The 19,029-nt window shown below is 55.7% G+C and overlaps 2 protein-coding genes across 4 annotated transcripts; one reads left to right on the top strand and one right to left on the bottom strand.

Moving 5' to 3' along the window:
* The first annotated feature begins 788 nt into the window (after positions 1-788).
* Positions 789-5,886, top strand: ATP5MF (ATP synthase membrane subunit f). Its single transcript, XM_065923831.1, has 4 exons — positions 789-868; positions 4,301-4,408; positions 4,972-5,088; positions 5,747-5,886. The coding sequence occupies exons 1-4, from the start codon at positions 856-858 to the stop codon at positions 5,773-5,775; spliced, it is 267 nt and encodes an 88-aa protein (XP_065779903.1). The 5' UTR covers positions 789-855; the 3' UTR covers positions 5,776-5,886.
* A 123-nt stretch (positions 5,887-6,009) lies between these two features.
* Positions 6,010-18,959, bottom strand: CPSF4 (cleavage and polyadenylation specific factor 4). 3 transcript variants are annotated; one of them, XM_065923823.1, is made up of 8 exons: positions 18,684-18,959; positions 15,800-15,850; positions 15,189-15,341; positions 13,374-13,469; positions 12,907-13,000; positions 11,757-11,829; positions 10,179-10,349; positions 6,010-7,579 (listed from the first exon to the last, which is right to left on the bottom strand). In XM_065923823.1, exons 1-8 carry the CDS (start codon positions 18,784-18,786, stop codon positions 7,511-7,513), a joined length of 810 nt encoding a protein of 269 aa, XP_065779895.1. In that variant the 5' UTR covers positions 18,787-18,959; the 3' UTR covers positions 6,010-7,510. The 3 variants fall into 3 exon arrangements, with proteins under 3 accessions (XP_065779895.1, XP_065779897.1, XP_065779896.1); XM_065923825.1 differs by having other exon boundaries at positions 10,179-10,271; XM_065923824.1 differs by having other exon boundaries at positions 10,179-10,274; positions 18,684-18,958.
* Positions 18,960-19,029: the final 70 nt, after the last annotated feature.

Raw genomic sequence — 19,029 nt, 5'->3', positions numbered from 1 at the left:
CATTGAAGCATCTTGCCCAAGTCAGAATTGCTTAAACCAGAAAGGGTTATCGCCACCTTTCCAGAAAGAACAAGATGGTGGTGAGGCATCATCATTGCTTATGGAGAAGGGGCAAAAAGAAGTTGTGTATCCCTAGGGTATTGCTTATTTCCGACCTTAGGGTGCAGTCCCAGAGCTTGGACACATTGTTACTCTGCAATCAAACCTAAGTAAAGTGAAAGTCACTCAGTCGTGTCCCACTCTTGCGACCACTCGGACGGTAGCCCACCAGGCTCCTCTGTCCATGGGATTCTCCTTCTCCAGGAGATCTTCCCGACCCAGAAATTGAACCCGAGTCTCCTTCATTGCAGGCAGATTCTTTACCGACTGAGCTATGAGGGAATCAAACGTATTTAGAATCTAAGCCTGGACACAGACTTTTCCTGGTGACCGGGGATTCCTTGAATCTCCCATCAAGCACAGTTGGGACAAAGATCTTAATATGCCCCTGTCATCCTTAACAACAAATTTAAGGCGACAGAGTAAGAAAGCTAAGATGCTCTTCCCCTATATCCCCTCACCCCCCTTTTTTGGTCCCTTCCAATCTCCTCCTGGGGCTGGAAGCCCAAGGTGAGCCTTATCACTTCCACTCTCACCGCTTCACCCCCGCCCCCTTCCCGCCCGGCTTCTCCACTGCGGGGTCGCGGGGCTTTGCCTTCTTTACTTCGCCCTTCAACGCATGGCGTACTTGCAAGCCCAGCCTCCTCCCAGTCTTGACCTGCTTCCCGTGAGCCTCTGCTTCTGGCCCCCAGAGGGCATGCTCCCTACCCAGCAGTCCTTGCGAGGCCCGGCCGAGCGGACAGCCAGGACTCCAAGATGGCGTCAGTCGGTGAGTCTCCGGGTCCATTTAGGGCTACTCGGGTGGAGGCAGGAGTTGGGGTTTGGGGCCAGGTGCCCAGAGTCACACTGGGAAGAGAGGGACAGAGTGCAGGAGCCGCCTCCCCTTTGCTCAGGACCTTCGCTGCGCCCTCACTTGAGGCCTAACAGACCCTCTGTTCAGGATCCAGCGCCGCCCGACCCTCCTCCGCTCGCCCAGTGGTGCCTACTGGCTGCCCAGAGCCGGCGCCGCTCGGCTGCGGCCGGGAGGGCGACGACATCCCGGCGACGCGCCTCGGGGCCTGGGAATGCGCGCCTCGGACCACCCTCCTCTCCCCGCTGAGGAATGGCACTCTCATCCATGCTCTGGCAGTTTCTTTGCACCTGAGCCCTCCGTGTTAAGCGGAAGCTCAAATTAAGTTCCCGGGGGAGCTATGTCTGGGACAGAGCCTGACACCACGGAAGGGACGACCCTTGAGTGTGTTGAATAGGCTTGGAGAGGTGAAGTGACCTATTCAAGGTCACTAGTGGTGCGTGGGCTGAGCTGGGATTCAAACCTAGGCTTCTGAGGTCTGTGGTAAACTGAGCTTTTAATCACACAAGTGACCGTATGACCGTCAGCCTTTTCGATGATATGCGTGTATAAATCTCTACACTCACCAGACTGTCACACTGATTTTTTAAGAATACTGAAACCACCCTGTTTTAGCTCTGGATCCTCACAGTAACCTAGTCAGCGCCAGGAACGTTGATCCCATTTTAAAGGTGAGGAAAGTAACAGGTCAGAGATGTGGTATGACTTGCCTGTGGTCACACTGCATGATAATGGCAGAATTCGACTCATGGGTCTGTGTGTTCCTGCAGTTTCTATATTCTTAAATCTCAGCCTGGAGAAATGAAAAGAGGGTCAAAAAAGATGATAACAGTGCTTTTTTTTTTCGTCTGTAAGAATGGGCATGAGAATGTTTATCCAGGGTGGTTGTGTTGTGTAAACAGGACAGCATGTGAAAAGGAAACCTTGAGTCTTGGTTTGTTATTGTAGCAGAGAGTTGTGGAGAGCACTGTGAACTAAGGGTTAAACGCCTGATGTTTGTAAGGTGCTCGGAACACCGCCTGGCCCACTGTTGAGTGCTGTCACCCAACTTTCCCTGTGTGAGCTTTGGGTAAGGTCATATCACATCTGGCCCATCAGTGTCACCCAGGTGAAGGAATTGGAGTCCATGTACTGATGAGCTTTTAGGTGATCTCTGTCACCAGAGCATAAAGCCACAAATTCATTATCAGATAAAGTGATGGAAGTACCAACAGGGATAGATGAGATCTAGGTTGACAGAGTGGCCAATCAGTTGGATTTCCTGTGGCCTATATTTTGTATGACCTGTGAACCAAGAATAGTTTTTATGTTTTTAAACTATTTGTTTTTAGTTTTAGTTTTAAACTATTGTTTAAACTATTTGTTCAGGGACCTCCCTGGTGGTCCAGTGGTTAAGACTCTGTGCTTCCACTGTGGGGCAGGGGTGGGGGTGAGGGTTTGGGTTCCATTCCTCGTCAGGGAACTAAGATCTTGCCTGACTTGCGGTGTGGCATGTGTGCATAAGTAGTTGTTTTTTCTTTTTTTAAGACTATGTTACAGAGACCTTGTGTGACCTGCAAAACTTAAAACCTTTCACTCTCTGGTTGGATTTAGCACACAGAAGGCACTTATGTCTCTCCATATAGGTGGACAGTATGCTTCTTGAAGTCATAAAATAAGTCAGGTAGTCACCTGCCCTCCCAAGAACCTGTGGTCCTTTCTTAACCGTCTGTGAAATTCCGTCATGACCAGGAACTGTGTGTGGGGAACTCCCACCTTCAGATAGCTCACAGACAGGCAGGAAGACAGACAATAATAATTCCTATTTACATAGTACCTAGAGTTCAGTAGCAAGGTGGGTACTATTCCTGCTTTATTTTATGGAAGAGGAAACTGAGGCACAAAGAGGGCAGCAAGTTGGCTGAGGGCACACAGCGTCAAAGTGGCACTAAACCCAGAATACTTGGTGGTGGAGTCTGCTCTACTCATCACCACGCTCCACTGGTATGAACCAGCCACTGCAGAGGAGTGTTGGGGGAGGGCCAGTATGCAGCCAAGGACTAAGGCCTTGTGTTCTGCTGAGAGAGAAACTTTTGGAGTGAGTGTACATGCATCTCTGATGAATCTGATGGTCTCCTGGAGTTTTGTGATGGTGCTGTACTTGGCTCTCCTTAAGGCTAATATGTGTGTGTGTTTTTTTGTTTTGTTTTTTTCCTGTGCTTATACATTTCTTGGTTTTGGTTGCAGAAATGCTGTCTTCCTCATAGTACAGATACATAACTCTTGGAGCTACTCTCCATGGGGTTGCAAAGAGTCAGACACAACTGAGTGACTTAACCATCACCACAGATACATAAATATGAAGAAAAATAAATGGTTGACATTTTTTCTCCTGTGATGTGCCAAGGCACTTGTCAGTCCTTGAACAAGAATGCAGGATATGTGAATGTTTTCATAGTTTGTGTGAATGTGCCATTAAGCCTGATGATGGCCCTTGCCCTTGATAAAGAGTTCATGGTGGGATTCCCCCGCCAGTGAATTCTCAAGGTTAGTCCTTAAGGAGCCCAAGCCTTTCCTTAGATCCTGAAAATGGAGAAGAAACCTTGGAATGATTAAATCCGGCTCCTTCTGGTCATCTTTAAGAAGCAGCAGTACCCTTTGACTCCTTGCTCTGAAGAGTACACCTGCCAAACAACCTTTTAAAGTTAACGTCTGGGAAGAGGACAGCAGAGGAGAGACCATTTCCTCCTTTTATGAGCATATGAATCTGAGCGTTCACAGGGCCAACCCCTCCCTGGCTCCTTTCCTATTTTACTCTTAAGCCCAGAGATGAATACAGTATGGCCTCAGACAAGAGCCCTTCCTGTGTCCATATTCTCATTGGGAAATGATCTGGGGCCCATGGGGCCTCTGAAATGGCTTTTACTAAGTCATTTGACGTCTGTGGTCTGAGGTGGGATGCTTGAGGTAGGAGTCAGATTGGCTTCAGGAGCATGGGAACCAGACCTGAGGTCGAGTTATGCCTCCACGGCCTGCAGGCTCTCTGCCTTTGTTCAGGGTTCAACTTCTCTGAGTCAGTTTTTGCCACTCCTCCTTATAAAATAAAGGCATCCATCCTCCACTTATATCTTTTCTTCATGGCCCTTAGTTCTCTTCTTACATAGTTATTCCTAGCAGGCTGTTATTCAGGATCTGGCTTAAGATAGTATATTTGGTGTGACATGTTTACCCATCATATTACTTATGTGCAGCCTCTGTTTAGTGATATTACTGAATGCATCATTATTGAGCGGTTGACGTGACACAGACAGATGCTGTTTGTGTTACTGGGAGACCCTTTCAGTGGGTGTGTTTTTGCGTTGTCCTTTTCAGTACCACTGAAGGAGAAGAAGCTCCTGGAAGTCAAACTAGGGGAGCTGCCAAGCTGGATACTGATGCGGGATTTCACCCCTTCGGGCATCGCTGGAGCATTTCAAAGAGGTCAGAGCCTTATGGGCATGTGTAAATAAGAGCAAGCCTCTGGGTCTTCAGGTCTTTTTTTTGCCCTGAATTAACTTGACCAGTTTTAGACCTGAAAGTTATGTAGAGGACAAAGTGAGATTATTAGGCCTCGAATTTCCATGTTTGATGGGTCCTGTGAAAGGCTGGCTTGAAAATATTTCAGATAAGGATATGTTTTCTCTTGTCTGGAATGTTTACCACTGCCTCTGTGTTAAAGAAATGTCCTAAGCCTACAGAAGAAGATGAGCTGGAAGCACAGGGGATACCAGTCTGCGATGCTCGTCTCCCTGCGAGCCCAGACTTCCAGGATGGACGTTTGAAATGGTCTTTCAGGTCTGTCCTTTTAAAGTGTGTGACCAGGCAGATCAGTCCTGTGTCATCATGTCATGGGACCTGTGTGGTCGCCAGCCCCCCGAGGGGTGGGGCGGGGGGCTCATTCTGTGCTCCTTTCTAATTCTGACCGGCCTCTGCTGTCTTTTGCCATCCGTTTCCTCCTGCCCTGAGGCCTGTCCTCAGAGGAGTGGCCTCCCCCCTGTTCGCAGGCTACTATCGGTATTACAACAAGTACGTGAACGTGAAGAAAGGGAGCATCGCGGGGCTCTCCATGGTGCTGGCGGCCTACGTGTTTTTCAACTACTGCCGCTCTTACAAGGAGCTCAGTGAGTCTCTTCTGGGTTGCTTTGCCTCTGGTGGGGTTTCCCCTGACAGGGCGGGATTGGTTCACCTTCTCATTTAGAAGTCATGCCACAGACAGCTGAAGAATTGGAGGGACCTACCAGAATATGGCATGTTTTAAGAGAGAAAAACTGTGGCAAAGAGAAAGACAGGAAAAGATGAACATGAGGTGAAAAATTTAGGCAGCGTTTTGTCAGATACTGCAGGCTCTGCCAGAGGTTGGTGGGAAACTTGGCTTCATCTTCCTAGCAGCCAGTGTGAAGAGGGAAGTGGGTTGAGGGCTGCAGTCTGCTATTTGTGAGCTCTGGAAAAGCGTGGCGTCTCCCATTCTGAGATCTGAGAGGAGTTTGTCTGGAGGGAGAGGCCACTGACTGGGCTTCGTGGATGGTGCGCGCCAGTGTCCAGCCCCCTGCTGGCCTGAGGGTGGCCGCTTGGGTGGTTTTCCGAGCGGGAGCGCCTTCAGGGAAGGCGGAGCTGGCCGGGGGGTGGGCAGATGAGTTCCTGACTCCACAAGCAGGCTGTGGGGTGTCTCCTGAGAGTTCTCAGGAGGGCTTCACGCAGTTTTGGCCCGCTGCCCTCCCTGTCGTCCTGTGCGCTCTCCACGGTGGTGAGGAAACGACCATTTTGCCTTTCTGACTCTAGAGCACGAGCGGCTACGCAAGTACCACTGAAGAGGGCGCACTCTGCATTCCTGAGCGTCACCTTTGCCCAGCACCCCAAATCCTTTCATATCCTAATGGAGAATTAACATCCAATAAAAAATGACTGGTACTTGGACTGCCTCACTGGCTCAGCGACTGCCTGCCCTGTAGCTCCTCCTGCTGCCCAAGCTGGGGTGGGGTGGTTCTGCAGCTCCCAGAGGGAGCCGTCAAGGCAGCCCAGGGCTTTGAACCTTGAGATTCAGGATCTCGCCCGTGTCCTGGAGGTCACCTGGTGCCCCGTCAGCAGTACCAAGGTGTTTACCTTCTCTCTGCCTCACTTTTGGTCTTTTGTCAGCTGACACACACAGTATAAGGCAGATGCCCTAGTTCCTAAGAATGGTCTCACGTCCCCCATCTCTCTGCACCATCCTGGGCTATTGGGATCTCAGGGAACCAGGTGCGTGGGCTCATCCGGTTCTGGTAAGTAAGCCTCACTTGCAGGAATTCCAGCGGGATGACACAGGCGGGAAGGGAAAGCCCAAGTCCTGGCAGGAGCTCAGACTGCTGCGTCCAGCACACTCTTCTTACACTTCACCAGAGGCCTTTAGCGAAGTGACAGCAAGGTCAGAGTCAGTTTCTTACTAAGGGGTGTGTGCTGAGCATATACACGCGTGGAGTGTCAGGGGTGAGATGCTGTGTCTGATTACCTCCCGCACGATCTGAAGTTGAAACAACCCCAACCCCAAAGTCTCCCAACATCTGAGATGAGGAACGCCTGCCAGGTGACTGTCCCGGTGACCAGGCTTCCAGTACACCACCCTGACGCCCCAGCGTCACTTCCTGTCATGAGATTACATTCGCTTAGAGGGCAAGAGGGAGCACCGACGTCAGCCAGCAGCAAGGACCCTGTCCTTGTCATGGAGTCCCTGAAGTAATGAGACACAGCTTACAAAACAAGCTTTAATCAACTTCATAGAAATGGTTCCTGTAGTTGAACTCGAATAGGCCCATTTGCCCCGCAGGTTGCAGGTGCCAGTTTCACATTTCCAGGCTCAGAGGCAGGGGCCTCTCCTCTGGGCCCATGGTGTCTGACAGTACAGATGCTCGATGGCACGGGAGGTAGGTGCACAGGTGGACTGCGAGTCTCTGGAAAGGCTGGCGGCAGCTCCAGCGTAAGGTGTACACCGTCAGGCGGGTGCCCCGGGAAGATATGCCCAACGGAAAAAGGCCATCACACCTGACAGCCTTGGCCACCGGGGAGCAGGACCCGGCTGAGGCAGCAAGCGCGTGAGCTTGCCCTGGGGGGCCGCCTCGTTCAAATCCCACCAACAGATGAGCCTCTGATTCAGCAGGACAGGGAGGAAGCGGGCACGACCCGGCTGCAGCTTTAAATGCTCCACCAGCCCCCGGTGTTTAAGGAGGCCCGAGGGGAAGGGCTGCCCTCTCTACAGAACTGCTATAAGCACAAGCCCTTTCCCACAGCTCCCTCCCTCCTGAGAGGGTGGTGTGCAGAGTCCCAGACAGGAGGCCAACCTGAGGGGCCAGACTGGAATATGTCCCCCGTTTAAAGGAGATTACAGCAAAATGACGGGGATACTGACAAGACGGAGCCCCTAAGGGTAAAACCCAGGTGCCTGCCTGCCGGCTCCAGCCAGAGCTGCACCAACGCTGGCGTTAAACAGTTAAACGCACACTCCCAGGAATGGCCCAGAGCGCCCCCCAGCACGGGGCCCCCCAGGCTGCTCTGAGCCGGCTCCAGCTGCTGTCACTGTCCGCTGAGAAAGGCCAAGTGCCCTTTGGTGCATCTGTTGGCGTAGTGTCCTTTTTCACCACACTGGGAACAGCGGGGAGGGAATAAACAGAAAACACTGTTTCAGATGCAGTTCTCAACTGAGGCAGCACCCCACCCAGTACCAGGCTGGGGACAGGGACTCTGGAATTCTGGGGTATACAGACTCGTTCAGGTGGAAAGCGAGTTCCAGAAAGTCAAGTGGCCCAGGAACCACAGGCAGCAGCTAACTCAGCAGGCAGAAGAAAGCACATGGCCATGGCAGCCTCTGCTGTTTGGGTTCAGAAGAAAAGCCCAGGGCACCAGAGCGCCCCATGAGCAGGGACCGCGCCCCGCTGCCCCTGGCCGGCTGGTCACTTACCTCTGAGGCACAGCTCTGGGACTCCCCGGGGACAGGGAGGTGGCAACGCGGGAGAGCCCCCAGGCTGCTCCCCCAACTCAGGGACTCTGTGCGTGGACAGAGGGTGGGCTGCACCCAAAGGGCTCTTCCGCCTGACTCCTGCATACTTGTCTAAGCTACCCCTGGGCTAGGTTTGGTCACGGGATCAGAGAGATGGGAAAATTGATTAGACGGGTCAACAGATCTGGCAGAATCTCCTCAAAACATCTAGCACTGACCCTGGCTTCCTGTCCCTGCTGATGATCCAAATTAGTTTCTCTTCATCCATTCTCCTTACTCCTCAGAGAGCACAAGGGGATTATAAGGAAGGAAAGGGCAGCCTTAACCACTGAACAAGGGGTCGGGAGACAGACAGGGGCACCCATCCGACACCAGCCCCCCAGCGCCCTCTCAGTCCTCTCTTCCTCGGTCTGGAACTTGGGGCTTTGGCCTGTTCTACCCACAGTCCCCGAGTTCTCGAGCCCGTCTGATTTGCGGGTGTAAGCCGTGTGCACGAGTGGCCTGTATGGCCGCCAGCTGGGCCTTTGGTATCCAGAGGGAGGGACTGAGCGCCTCCGCTTACAGCACCTGGCATGTCTACTGGCCTCCCGGAGTCCCGAGGTGGCTTTAATATCAACTGTGCCCGCGGCATGAAGGGGTGGTCAGGTTCGTCCCCTAGCCCCGTCTTTCTACAGAAGCTGGCTCTTCAGAGGCCCTGCTGAGTCCTGGAGGGGTGAGGCGACAGCACAGCTGACCCAGGATGCCCGAGGCGCCTGGCTGCACTTGAGCACTGCCTGGTCGGAAGCCTCCTGACAACCTCCCCCTCACTCACCTGCTTCCACAGCCCCTTTCCACATTCTCCTCGCCGGTCAGGGCTCAGGCTCATAAATTTGTGGTCTTCCCTACACACATGGGCACTCCTAACTGGTGTCTGGGCACCTGCCTCCCCCTCCCTCAGAACACAGACCCCTCCTGGGAAGGAGTGACGGCAGAGGGTCTTCTCCGCAGAGGAGGTGCTCAGTGAGTGTCTGACGGCCATAGTGGCTCAGCCCTTCCTGAAGGCAAGTTCTAGGGACAATATAAGCGTATAGTTTTTGACTCAGCCCTTCTACTTGTGGGTGCTCCAGATGCCAGACAAGAGCTCACCAATGTCTGTCAGGCTCAGCACTGTTTTTAGCAGCAAAAACTAGAACTAATTACCAACAGAGAACTGGTAAAATGATGGAGCCACTGAAAGACCTTGGAGTAACTTATCCTGACACAGACTCAGAATGTAAGGTAAAAGGGATCTGAGGACACTACACCCGAGGGCCCTGTTTATATTGAAGTTCATCTTGTCCTTCTGCTCTTGTGAGTAGGTTCGGAAGAGCACGTCTCCGAGTGGTGCCCCTGTAGGAGCTGTGAGTGCAGAGGGCACAGAAAACAGCGTGGTGGGAGGATGGCCACGCGCAGCAGCTCCCCTCAGGAGAGGTGGGGATAAAGGACAGCACCCACGGTGCACCCCCAGCACTTTGCATCATCTAGAAGTCTTCACAAGAAACAGACTCGTTCTGTGTTCTGTCTGATCCCCCCAGATCTGAAGCCTCTGTGAACCTCGTTCTGCTGGTCGTTTCTGCTCAATCGCTGGTGTCTGTTCCCGTCTATAGTGTTTAGTTCCGAGCTCTCTTCTGGGGAAACCTCATTGTGGGAATTCTGTGTGGGCTGAGTTGAGAATTAGTATCTCGAAGCTACGTTGCCGGGGGCTGTTTTAGATTAGAAAACGCAGCCTGTGGCTTTTTGGCCCTCACCAAGGCTCAAACTCGAGGAAGGGCTTGCCCACCAGTGACGAACATCTCTGAAAGGACTTTCCTTGCTCGCTCTCCACCCAGAGCCAAGAGTCTTCCCTGAAGGCCCCATTTTGTGTGTATGTGTCCTGATTCCTCAGCATGCAGACCTAAAGCTTTGTCCCTTCCCTCGTGTGCGCCGCATGGGGTGTGAGGACCCCGCGCCCGCAGAGGTTCAGGGCTCACTCCGTTCCTGGGCTCTGGAAGATCCCCACCCCTTTCTTGCGTGTGCAATCCGTTCACGCAACAGCAGCTGTTCAGTTGTTAACCTGGCCTAAGTGTGTCGTGGAAGTGGCATGGTCTAGCTCACCGGAGTGGCCCCGTATTGCTCTTCCAATTAGCAAAAATAAAGATGTCTTCATTCTTCAACATGAGCTAACTCTCTGGGGAAGGAGGGAATGGCCATGGACTGTGAAAGACGCCCCCCAGCCCTAGGACTCACCTTGTAGCAGGTGACCTGCTCCAGCGGCCGGGGTCCTCGGTTGCCTGCACTGCTGTTTTGACTCTGCATGACCCCGATGACCTGCGGGGTTCTCTGCTGGTTGGGAGAAGAGTTCTGACTCGTTAACTGGATCAAGGAGGACGACCTTTGTAATGGCGGATTGTTACTTTGCTGGAAAGAGTTACACAACACGGTTTTACTGCGGAAAACACGTGCAGGCAGACTACCAATGGGGAGAGGAAAAAAGAGGGCGGGCTTTCTCCCGCACGACCGTGACCGTGACCAGCAGGAAGAAGGGCTTCCATGGTGGCCCCACTCGGGAGAGCAGGCGGAAAAGAAACGTCTGGTGATGATGGCAGGAGCCGCTGCCCGAAAAACACCATGCAGACACACAAAAACGAAAAAGAAAAGTGGAAAACAAAACACCAAAGAGACAGGCGGTCTCTGGGGCGGCAGGGCGAGGGCATGAGCAGGCCTTACTTTTGTTTGTGAGGTTCTAGCTTCAGGTCAGGATGAACGCTTGGTTCAGCCAGCTGTTTAGAGCCTATACGGCGGGCAACAGTCACAGAAACGAGTCGGAGGCTGACACGCTGACCTGCGGTCTAGGGGCTGAGAGGGCCCTCCGCTAGGGAGCAGGGGGGACGGGGCACCTCGGCGGGGCCCGACCCGGTGGGACCCTGCGTCTGGGCCCATCGGTGCAGGAGCCCGAGCTGGGGACTGGGAATGCCTGGCTCTGCTGACAGCAGTTCTCTTGGTTTATCCCACACACTTGGGGTGGTGGGGGTCAGGGTGGTGAGGGTGGCTGCGTCCCCTCCCAGCTGCTTGACCTCCAGCACAGACGGAGGGCCAGACTGGGCCCCGACAGCGGGCTCAGAGTCCAGCCAGGTGAGAGGTGAGGCTTCACGACCGGCGGGCAGCTCATCAGCCTGCTGAGACCCCACCGGGGACACCCGCCTGGCCTTCCTCCAGGACCTGCCCACCGCCCGTAACCAAACCCAAAGCGCCCTTTGCTTGGGGGGCACTGCCGCAGAGTCCCGTGTGTTCAGGGCAGTTTCCTCTGCTCACGCCCGAGGGGAACGGCCCACTGCGGGGTGGGTGTGGGGCCCCCTCGCCTAGGAGACTGGAGCCAGCTGGTCCCTCAGCCTCTGTGCCCAGCATCCCTTCCCACAATTGGGCCGGGCCAGAGAAACAGGCGACCTCGCCTCTGCTCCCAGGTCTGCTCCCGCCCTGCTGGGCCCCTCGGGCGAGTCCCGTCGTGGAGGGACGGGTCTGCAGCTAGCACGGCAGACATGGGGCGCCCAGCTGCCTACAGGCCCACAGGCCAGACGGGAAGAGGAGCCTGGCGGGCGCCTGGCTGTAGCAGGCCGCCCTCCACCTCAAGAAGGTGCTGGCCGCTCTGCCCCCTTGGAGTTTCTGCTGGAACCCGGGTGACTCCCCTCCGCTCCGGCCCCCGCCCCTACCCTCCTCTCACGGCCTCCCACCGGCTCCCCGGCAGACCCCGCACCAAGGCGGGCACTGAGTGAGCTGTGGCCAGGGCGATGTCAGGCCCCGCAGCACCGTGGGCCCGGGTCACGGTACCTTTGTGGGTGGCTGCGTCTGCTGCGGCAGCGGCGGCTGTTCGGTGGTTCCCATCGGCAGTTCAAATCGAGGGCTGGTCACGAGAGGAGAGGAGGAGGGGAGAGAGGAGCTAGGTGGGCGGGGCTCCCACATTCTGGCCCCAGGAAAATCCCAGCCCAGGGCCACACGAGCCACCTGGACGGGGGGCAGGGGCTGGCACTCAGCTCCGCCAGGCTTCAGGACGGATCTGAGGCGTCTGGACTAGACCCAGCTCTGCCTACACCAAGCCGAGAGCCCCGGCAAGCAGTGCTCAGAGAGAGGAAGGAGACAAGGCTGGAGGGCAGAGAGGCCCTCCCGGCACACACCCTTTGCTGCAGGGATGGTGTTAGACCTCTGCCCACAGAGTCCTGGTGGACATGCCCCCCCCAACCCCCGCCCACACAGAGGAACCCCTAGGCCACCTGTAGGCTCCCGGGCTTGCATCTCTGGGTGGGGGACCAAGCCAGCAGCACCAGCCACCTGCCCACCACGTGGCAGTGAGGACATGGCTGCCAGGCCGGTGTCAGTGGTGTGGACGGAGGCAGCGAGGGGTGGGGGCAGCTGACACTACTCTGGGTGCCGCCACCCACGACCACCCAAAGTGACAGACGGGCACGGAGGCCCAGGGGAGGGGCGCTGGGCCCTACTGGCAGGAGGACTGGGCTCTAGAGGCCACAGACCTGCCTCTAACCAAGCGCCCCCACCTGTCCCCACCTGCCCCTGGCCAGGGGCAGGGCTCGGAGTCTCAGCATTCCCATGTGTGAAATGGGGACCTTCTTTCACACGAGGGTCTCTGAACCAGTGAAAAGGGAAGCCCAAGCTCAGTGCCTTCATGCAGGAGGCCCTGCCTGAGACTGAAGTTCCCTTCCTTGAGGGCACAGGTTCTTAGCTTGAGGTCATGTGTGTCTGAGTTTTTCTGGAGTACAGGGACCAGAGCTTTTATCTGAGGCTAAGATGGACTGTGACCCAGTAAAGGTCAAACCCTGGTTTAGGCAGAACCACCTCTGGGCTCAGAGCAGTGGTGGCCCCTCCCTGCCTTCCACCCGTCCCCAGACCTGGTCATGACGCTGCCCAGTGATCAAAGCCCAGATGGGCCCAGGAGAGACACGGGGACACAGGGCCTGGTACTCACTGCATGAATTTACAGGAGGGCCCCTCCGGGCAGAATCCCACGAGGTAATTGACACAGATGACTCTCCGCGTGTGCCGGTGCCTGCACAGGGGGCCTGCGGAGCCAAGCACAGGGCCACTCAGACCGTCTCCTCTCTGGGGGACGCCCTCGTGCCCCTCTGCAACTCGAGCCCTGCCCACACCGCCACCCCGGGATCAGAGCACAAGAACAGGGCTTCAGATGCTGGCTCTGATTCGTGTTCAGCAGGGCCGGTGGGTAAGACACACAGCCTCTCGAACACTAGTCTCCTGGTCAGACATCTAGGTGAGGATGCCGTCCAGGGGTGCCTGTCCTGGGGAGGGATGTGAGGGTGTGACAAAGCCTCACCCGCCCCCAAATGCCTAACGCGATGTTTGTAGGAACAGGAGGGACTTGGGTAGCGGGGGAGGACGGGCCTCTGGTCGGGAGCCCCGCTCCCCCACACCTACCGTGCTTGCAGAAGCCGCGGTCGTACCATGGGCAGTCCTTGATCTTGGACTCGGGGTCGATGTGCAGGAAGGGGCACTCCTTGTTGCTGCACTCCCCTGCAGGGACCAGACAGGCGTCCACCCCGGGGCGCGGGACCCAGACCCACCCCGATCCTCCAGAGGCCAGGGCCGTGGGACAGCGGGGGGGCTGGGGGTTCCGGTGCCCTCCCGGCCCAGCGAGCCCTGAGACCCAGGGCACCGTGTCTCAGAGCCTCGGTCTCCTGGGCTGTACCTGGGCTGTGACGGTCCTTCCCCCACAACCTGTGCTGCCTCGAGGGTCACAGACACTGACAGAGGCGGGCACGGGGTACATCTCGTCAAACTCGTCAAACAGCTCCCGGCTCCACCCCTCACCCAGAGGAGGTATCCTGGGCATCGTGGGGGGTCCAGATGTGCAACGCAACGGCTGAGACCAGCGGGGACATTACCGGTCTGCGCTGATGCGCTCTTCATGTTGGGACAGGGAGAAGGTCTGAGGACTGCCTCTCAGGACAAGAGGAGGGAAGCTTTGGGAACTCACAGCTGGGGCCCTCTGGTTGTCGTGTAGTCGCTCAGTCGAGTCCAACTCTCTGCGAACCCGTGGACTATAGCCCGCCAGGCTCCTCTGTCCATGGGATTTCCCAGGCAAGAATACTGGAGTGGGTTGCCATTTCCTTCTCCAAGCAATCTCCTCAACTCAGGGATGAAACCAGCTTATATTGCCTCTACAAAAAAAAGCTACAACTATCATGAACAAGCCAGCAGGCCTACCTGTCGGGCTGCTGAAAGAATTAAGGTCTGCTCGGACAACAGTGCACAGCAGGCTGCCAGCCCCCTGCCTGAGGCCAGCAGTTCCGGGGCCAGAGCCCAGCCTCATCCGGACCAACAGGGCTTCTTCCTGGGCAGCCTCACCCAGGGCAGAGCCGGGGAGTCTAGTTCCATCGGAGAGCACGTCGGCTGCACCGAGCCCTGGGCCAGCTCTACCTCCCCGGCTTCACAGAGTTCATAAGCTCAGCGGAGGCCACGTGTCCTTTGAGCAGAAAGAAAAGCAATCTCCGTTTCCCAGGTAAAGAGCAGGGCTTTCTGCCACCAGAAGACGGTGCGCCCCACTGGCTGTTCTTAAGGAGTGTTTTAAGGAGATCAGACCTGAGTGTTCTTTGGAAGGACTGATGTTGAAGCTGAAACTCCAATACTTTGGCCACCTGATACGAAGAGCTGACTCATTTGAAAAGACCCTGATGCTGGGAAAGACTGAAGGCGGGAGAAGGGGATGACAGAGGATGAGATGGTTGGATGGCATCACCGACTCAATGGACATGAGTTTAAGTAAACTCCGGGAGTTGGTGATGGACAGGGAGGCCTGACGTGCTGCAGTCCACGGGGTCACAAAGAGTCGGACACGACTGAGCGGCTGAACTGAACTGACTGAGGACAGACCGGCTCCTAGCTGGGATCACACTTCTAGAGAGGAGGCCTCTAGCCACCACTCCACGAGCAACGGCTGACTAAGGGAGAAAGTTCACTGGAGCAGAAACAAGGCCCCCAGCCAGCTGCCCTGTTCCTGTGCCCGCCGCGAGACCTAGATCTGCCTCAACCTCCAAAGTGCCCGCAAGTGCTCAGAAAACGGACGCACGGGGAGACACGGGGTCAGGAGAGAATGACCCCAAGTTCCCACAACTAAAGGGCCTGCTGAGGTCGGCAGGCACCGCGCGCGCTGGAGCACCCGCTCACGCCCAGAGTCTCAGGCCTGTGGAGCCTCCGGGGGCTCCCCATGCCGCCCGGGGGGGGCCGCCTCACCGAACTTGGAGTAGAAGTAGCACTCGGGCATCTTGGTCATGTCGTACTCGTGTAGGAACTCGCACTGGTCCCCTTTCTTGCACAGTCCCCGCAGCCAGTGCTTGCACACCACCGTCTTCTCACCACTGATGTGGCGGAACGGGCACATGCCCCCTGCCGGGGAAGATGCGTGTGAAGACCCAGCGCCCCCGCGAGCCGCGTGTCGTAGAACGTGGCGGCTGCCTTGGCGTAAAGTGGTGTGATTTCAGGCTGCACATGAGCACGCGCTTCAGGTTTTAATAGTTGTGGATTTTACTGTGACGTTGTCTTGGGAAAATATAAAACATCCAATCGAGGTATCACAGATATTTCTCTAAGACGGAAACTTAAGAAGCCTAAGGGAGGTGGGGGGAAGGGGGGGCATTTTTCTTAATCTAAAGAAGAGTTCTGGTGATATAAAGACACGTCAACATTTGTAGGAGCAGTAAAAGACTGGGGGCGGGGGAACACACCTGGGGACACCGTGAGTCTGCAGAAAGCAGGGCAAACAAGGGATCCGAGAGCTTGTGGGTCTGCCCAGGGACAGGGTGGTGGAGGGCACCTCAGGGATGCAGGAAGCCAGGGTCTCTTACCTTTGCCACAGGCAGCTTTCAAAAAGAATTCACAGACAGCAGCCCCTGACTCTGCAAAAAGAATGAGAGGCGTCAAACAGGGTGAGGTGTGACTGCTACCTGTGACATCTGAAAACGGGGTGGGGACCCTTCTGGCCTTTAACCCACGCAGGAGTCAAGGTACAGGAAACAGAAACCTGATCAAGTGAGGAGAACGCTCCCCACTGTGACATCCAGGACCTCCCACAAGCAAGATGCTTTCCAGGAGTCAGAAGTGGATGGGAGAAGGAAGGACGGAGCACAAGGTCACAGAGATTAATTACTCCCCGCCCAGACCTTCCAGAAGGCTGATTCAGGGGCTCTTTATCCTGAGGGCAGAGGGATGGAATGATCTAGGAAGAACAAGCCAGTGGGGACTCTCAGGAGGAGCCTGCCCCAGAGAAGAGGCGGGTGCCTCAGAGACGCTATTCTGGAGGGAAGAGCGTCACTGGACACGGGAGCAGGACTGCTTTTGGTATGCAACGCCAACATGCAGTAATTAAAGGAGCAGGGACTTCCGCTCCCACAGATGCAGCTGGTTCAGGCGAGGGGAGCAGGAGAATAAAAGTTGAGCACTGAGAAACCAATGGGGTCCAGGGCTGTTCCAAAGAGCCCAAGAATTCACCTGCCATGGCCACCAGAACAAAAAGTCTGTGGCTTCTCAGTTTTCTCTACCAGCAGGCATCTTATGAAACCCACCGACACCATCTCTAAAGACCACCTGCATGCCTCTGCTTGCTAACTTGCAAGAGACTTGTTGACTTTGGAAGCAGGCAGATTTTGCTAGGACAGATTTAAGGTTACAGAAGTAGGAGTCATAGGGGTGTCACTTGTTCGCAAAAAAGTCTGAGAAGTCTTGTTAAGACATTAGAAAAGTACCATTTAAGAGTATTTCTGGGCCTTAATCTTTTACAGAGGTTAAGTCTGTTTCATTCCTTAAAGTCCACTGTCCTGGGGGTCAGGTTTTAGGCAGACAGGATAAAGGAGTTTGCCTTCAGGACAGAACTGATATGTCTACTCCACATCAGGGTGGGAATGGGGACTTCCCTGGTGGTCCAGTGGTTAAGAATCCACCACCTTGCAATACAGGGGACAAAGGTTCGATCCTTGGTCAGTAAACTTAAGATCCCACATGTCCCAGAGCAACGAAGCCCGTGCTCTGGAGCGTGAGAGCCACAATGAAGATTCTGCTTGCCGCAACTAGACCCAACACAGTTAAATAATATTTAAAAAAAAAGAATGAGGGGTAGGGATGAGAGAGGAAGGGCCGTGGCCTCCCTGGACTCTAACATACTGACTGATCCTGGGCAGGTGGCGAGAGTGCTGAGGGCGCTCACCAAGTCAGAGGTAGTACCTGTGGCCAGGTGTGTCCTGGACCCTCTCTAAGAACAGGTTTGTTCTCACCTCTGCACCTGCCCTCAGAGTCAAGGATCTGCTTCCAAGCTGGAGCGGGGAGAGAGGGAGAGAGCTGCCCTGCATGGAGGAGGGCGCCACGGCCTCCAGCTAGTGCCATCGGCCAAAGAAAAGGCCACACGTGTGAATGAATGTATAAGCACGAAGTGATCACGTGAGTGGACGAGTAGGTTTAAGAGTATCTGAATATGAGCAGCAGTTTATAAGCCGTGTACAGTGGAGACAGTGTAAAGTAAGGCTGTTTGGATTATGTCTCTGGGGTGTGAGCATTATCTTACACACAAGTGTCAGCACGAGAGCGACACCTCAGAGGTCATGTGTACATGAGAAGTGTGGCCTCTTGAGGGGAATGAGGCTGCAGGGAGACTCGACCAGCCCGGGGACAGGCAGGAGGACTGTGGGCTGCGGCCCATGTCCTCTGCGGTTATGGGAGACAGCCCGGGAACTGCAGATGGAAAGATCAAGAGCCCTGGTGAGCTCACCTGGCTCCATCTGTAGCTCAGTGGTCTTTGGCAAGTCCTCCCCCCCCACCCCCCCAGGCCTCAGTTAGCCCATCTGTAAGAGCCCTCTGAAATGTAATGTTATAGCATTAGATTTCAAGTATGTCTGGAAAGGAGAAAGGAAACCATTCATTTCTTTTCAAAGTGCTATACGTCTCAAGGAATTCCCTGGCAGTCCAGTGGTCAGGACTCCCCACTTTCACTGCCATGGCCAGGGCTCAATCCCTGGTGGGGGGACCAAGATCTCAGCAAGAGGGGTGGGGTGACCAAAGTAAATAAATAAAAGTAAAGTGCTAGACATCCCATCTGAGTTGGGGGGTGGGGGGGTGGGGCGGGGGAAGCCAGGAGCCACCCTGTGGTGGGGGAGACTGAAGTGAAGGGAACTTAAGTAGCTGCCTGGGTGGATGAATGACCCAGAGGTGGGGTCCAGAGAAACACTGAGGTATGGGGTCCCAGGAGCGCGAGTCGTAGGAGAAAAATGGAGCTTGAGAGTCTTCTTGGGGGTCTCCTACAGAGACGGGGAGGTGGGTCCTTCCCACAGCAAGACTCCTCCAACGGACCAGTTTTGACGAAAGCAAGAAGGCGCTCAAAGGGGGGCTGGAGGTGGGGAAAGGGGCTATATCTTAGTATGTCTCTGTAGCTGGAGAGTGTGTGCCAGTGGGGGCAGGATTTCCAACCCAGGATACCCGCCTTCTTTTAAAGAGTTATTCGAACTGCCCGACGTCGCCCTGCCTTTCTGAAGCCTGCATTCGAACAGCCCCCGGGAATGGGGGTTCCCTAGTCAAAATAACGGAGGGGGAGGTGTCCCAGGATCGGGGGGAAAGGAGTCCCAGGACCGTGGGGGAGGAGCTCCCGGGCGGAGAGAGAAGGCGTCCGGGAACCAAAGGAGGGAGGTACCGGGGCTGAGTCGGTCGCGCCCCTCGCCCGCCCGCCCGCCGCGACCCCGCGCTCACTGTCCATGCCGGGGAAGGGCAGCGGCTGCGCCCCGAGCTGCTGCTCCACGGCGATCTCCAAGTCGAACTTGATGTGGTCCACGCTGGCGATGATTTCCTGCATGGTGGCGGCGGCGGCCACACCGGCCCGGCTCCCGCTCAGATCCCCGGCCGCCCTCACACCTCTACCCGCCGCCAGCCGCACACGGCGCCCCGCAGCCTCGCCTCGTTTCGCCTCGCTTCGCAGCCGCCACCGCCGCCACCGCCGACGCCCGAGGGATGCCGGGAGCTCTCGGAGCCCGCGCCGGCCCTTTTCGCCTGTTCAGGCCGGGCCAATGGAGAGCAGAGCGCGGGTCGCTCCGCTAGG

The sequence above is a fragment of the Muntiacus reevesi genome, chromosome 2, assembly GCF_963930625.1.
Source record: "Muntiacus reevesi chromosome 2, mMunRee1.1, whole genome shotgun sequence".
In the NCBI taxonomy this organism is placed as follows: Eukaryota; Metazoa; Chordata; class Mammalia; order Artiodactyla; family Cervidae; genus Muntiacus; species Muntiacus reevesi.
Note: the sequence above shows the minus strand (reverse complement) of the source record. Positions and strands in the feature narration are given on the sequence as shown.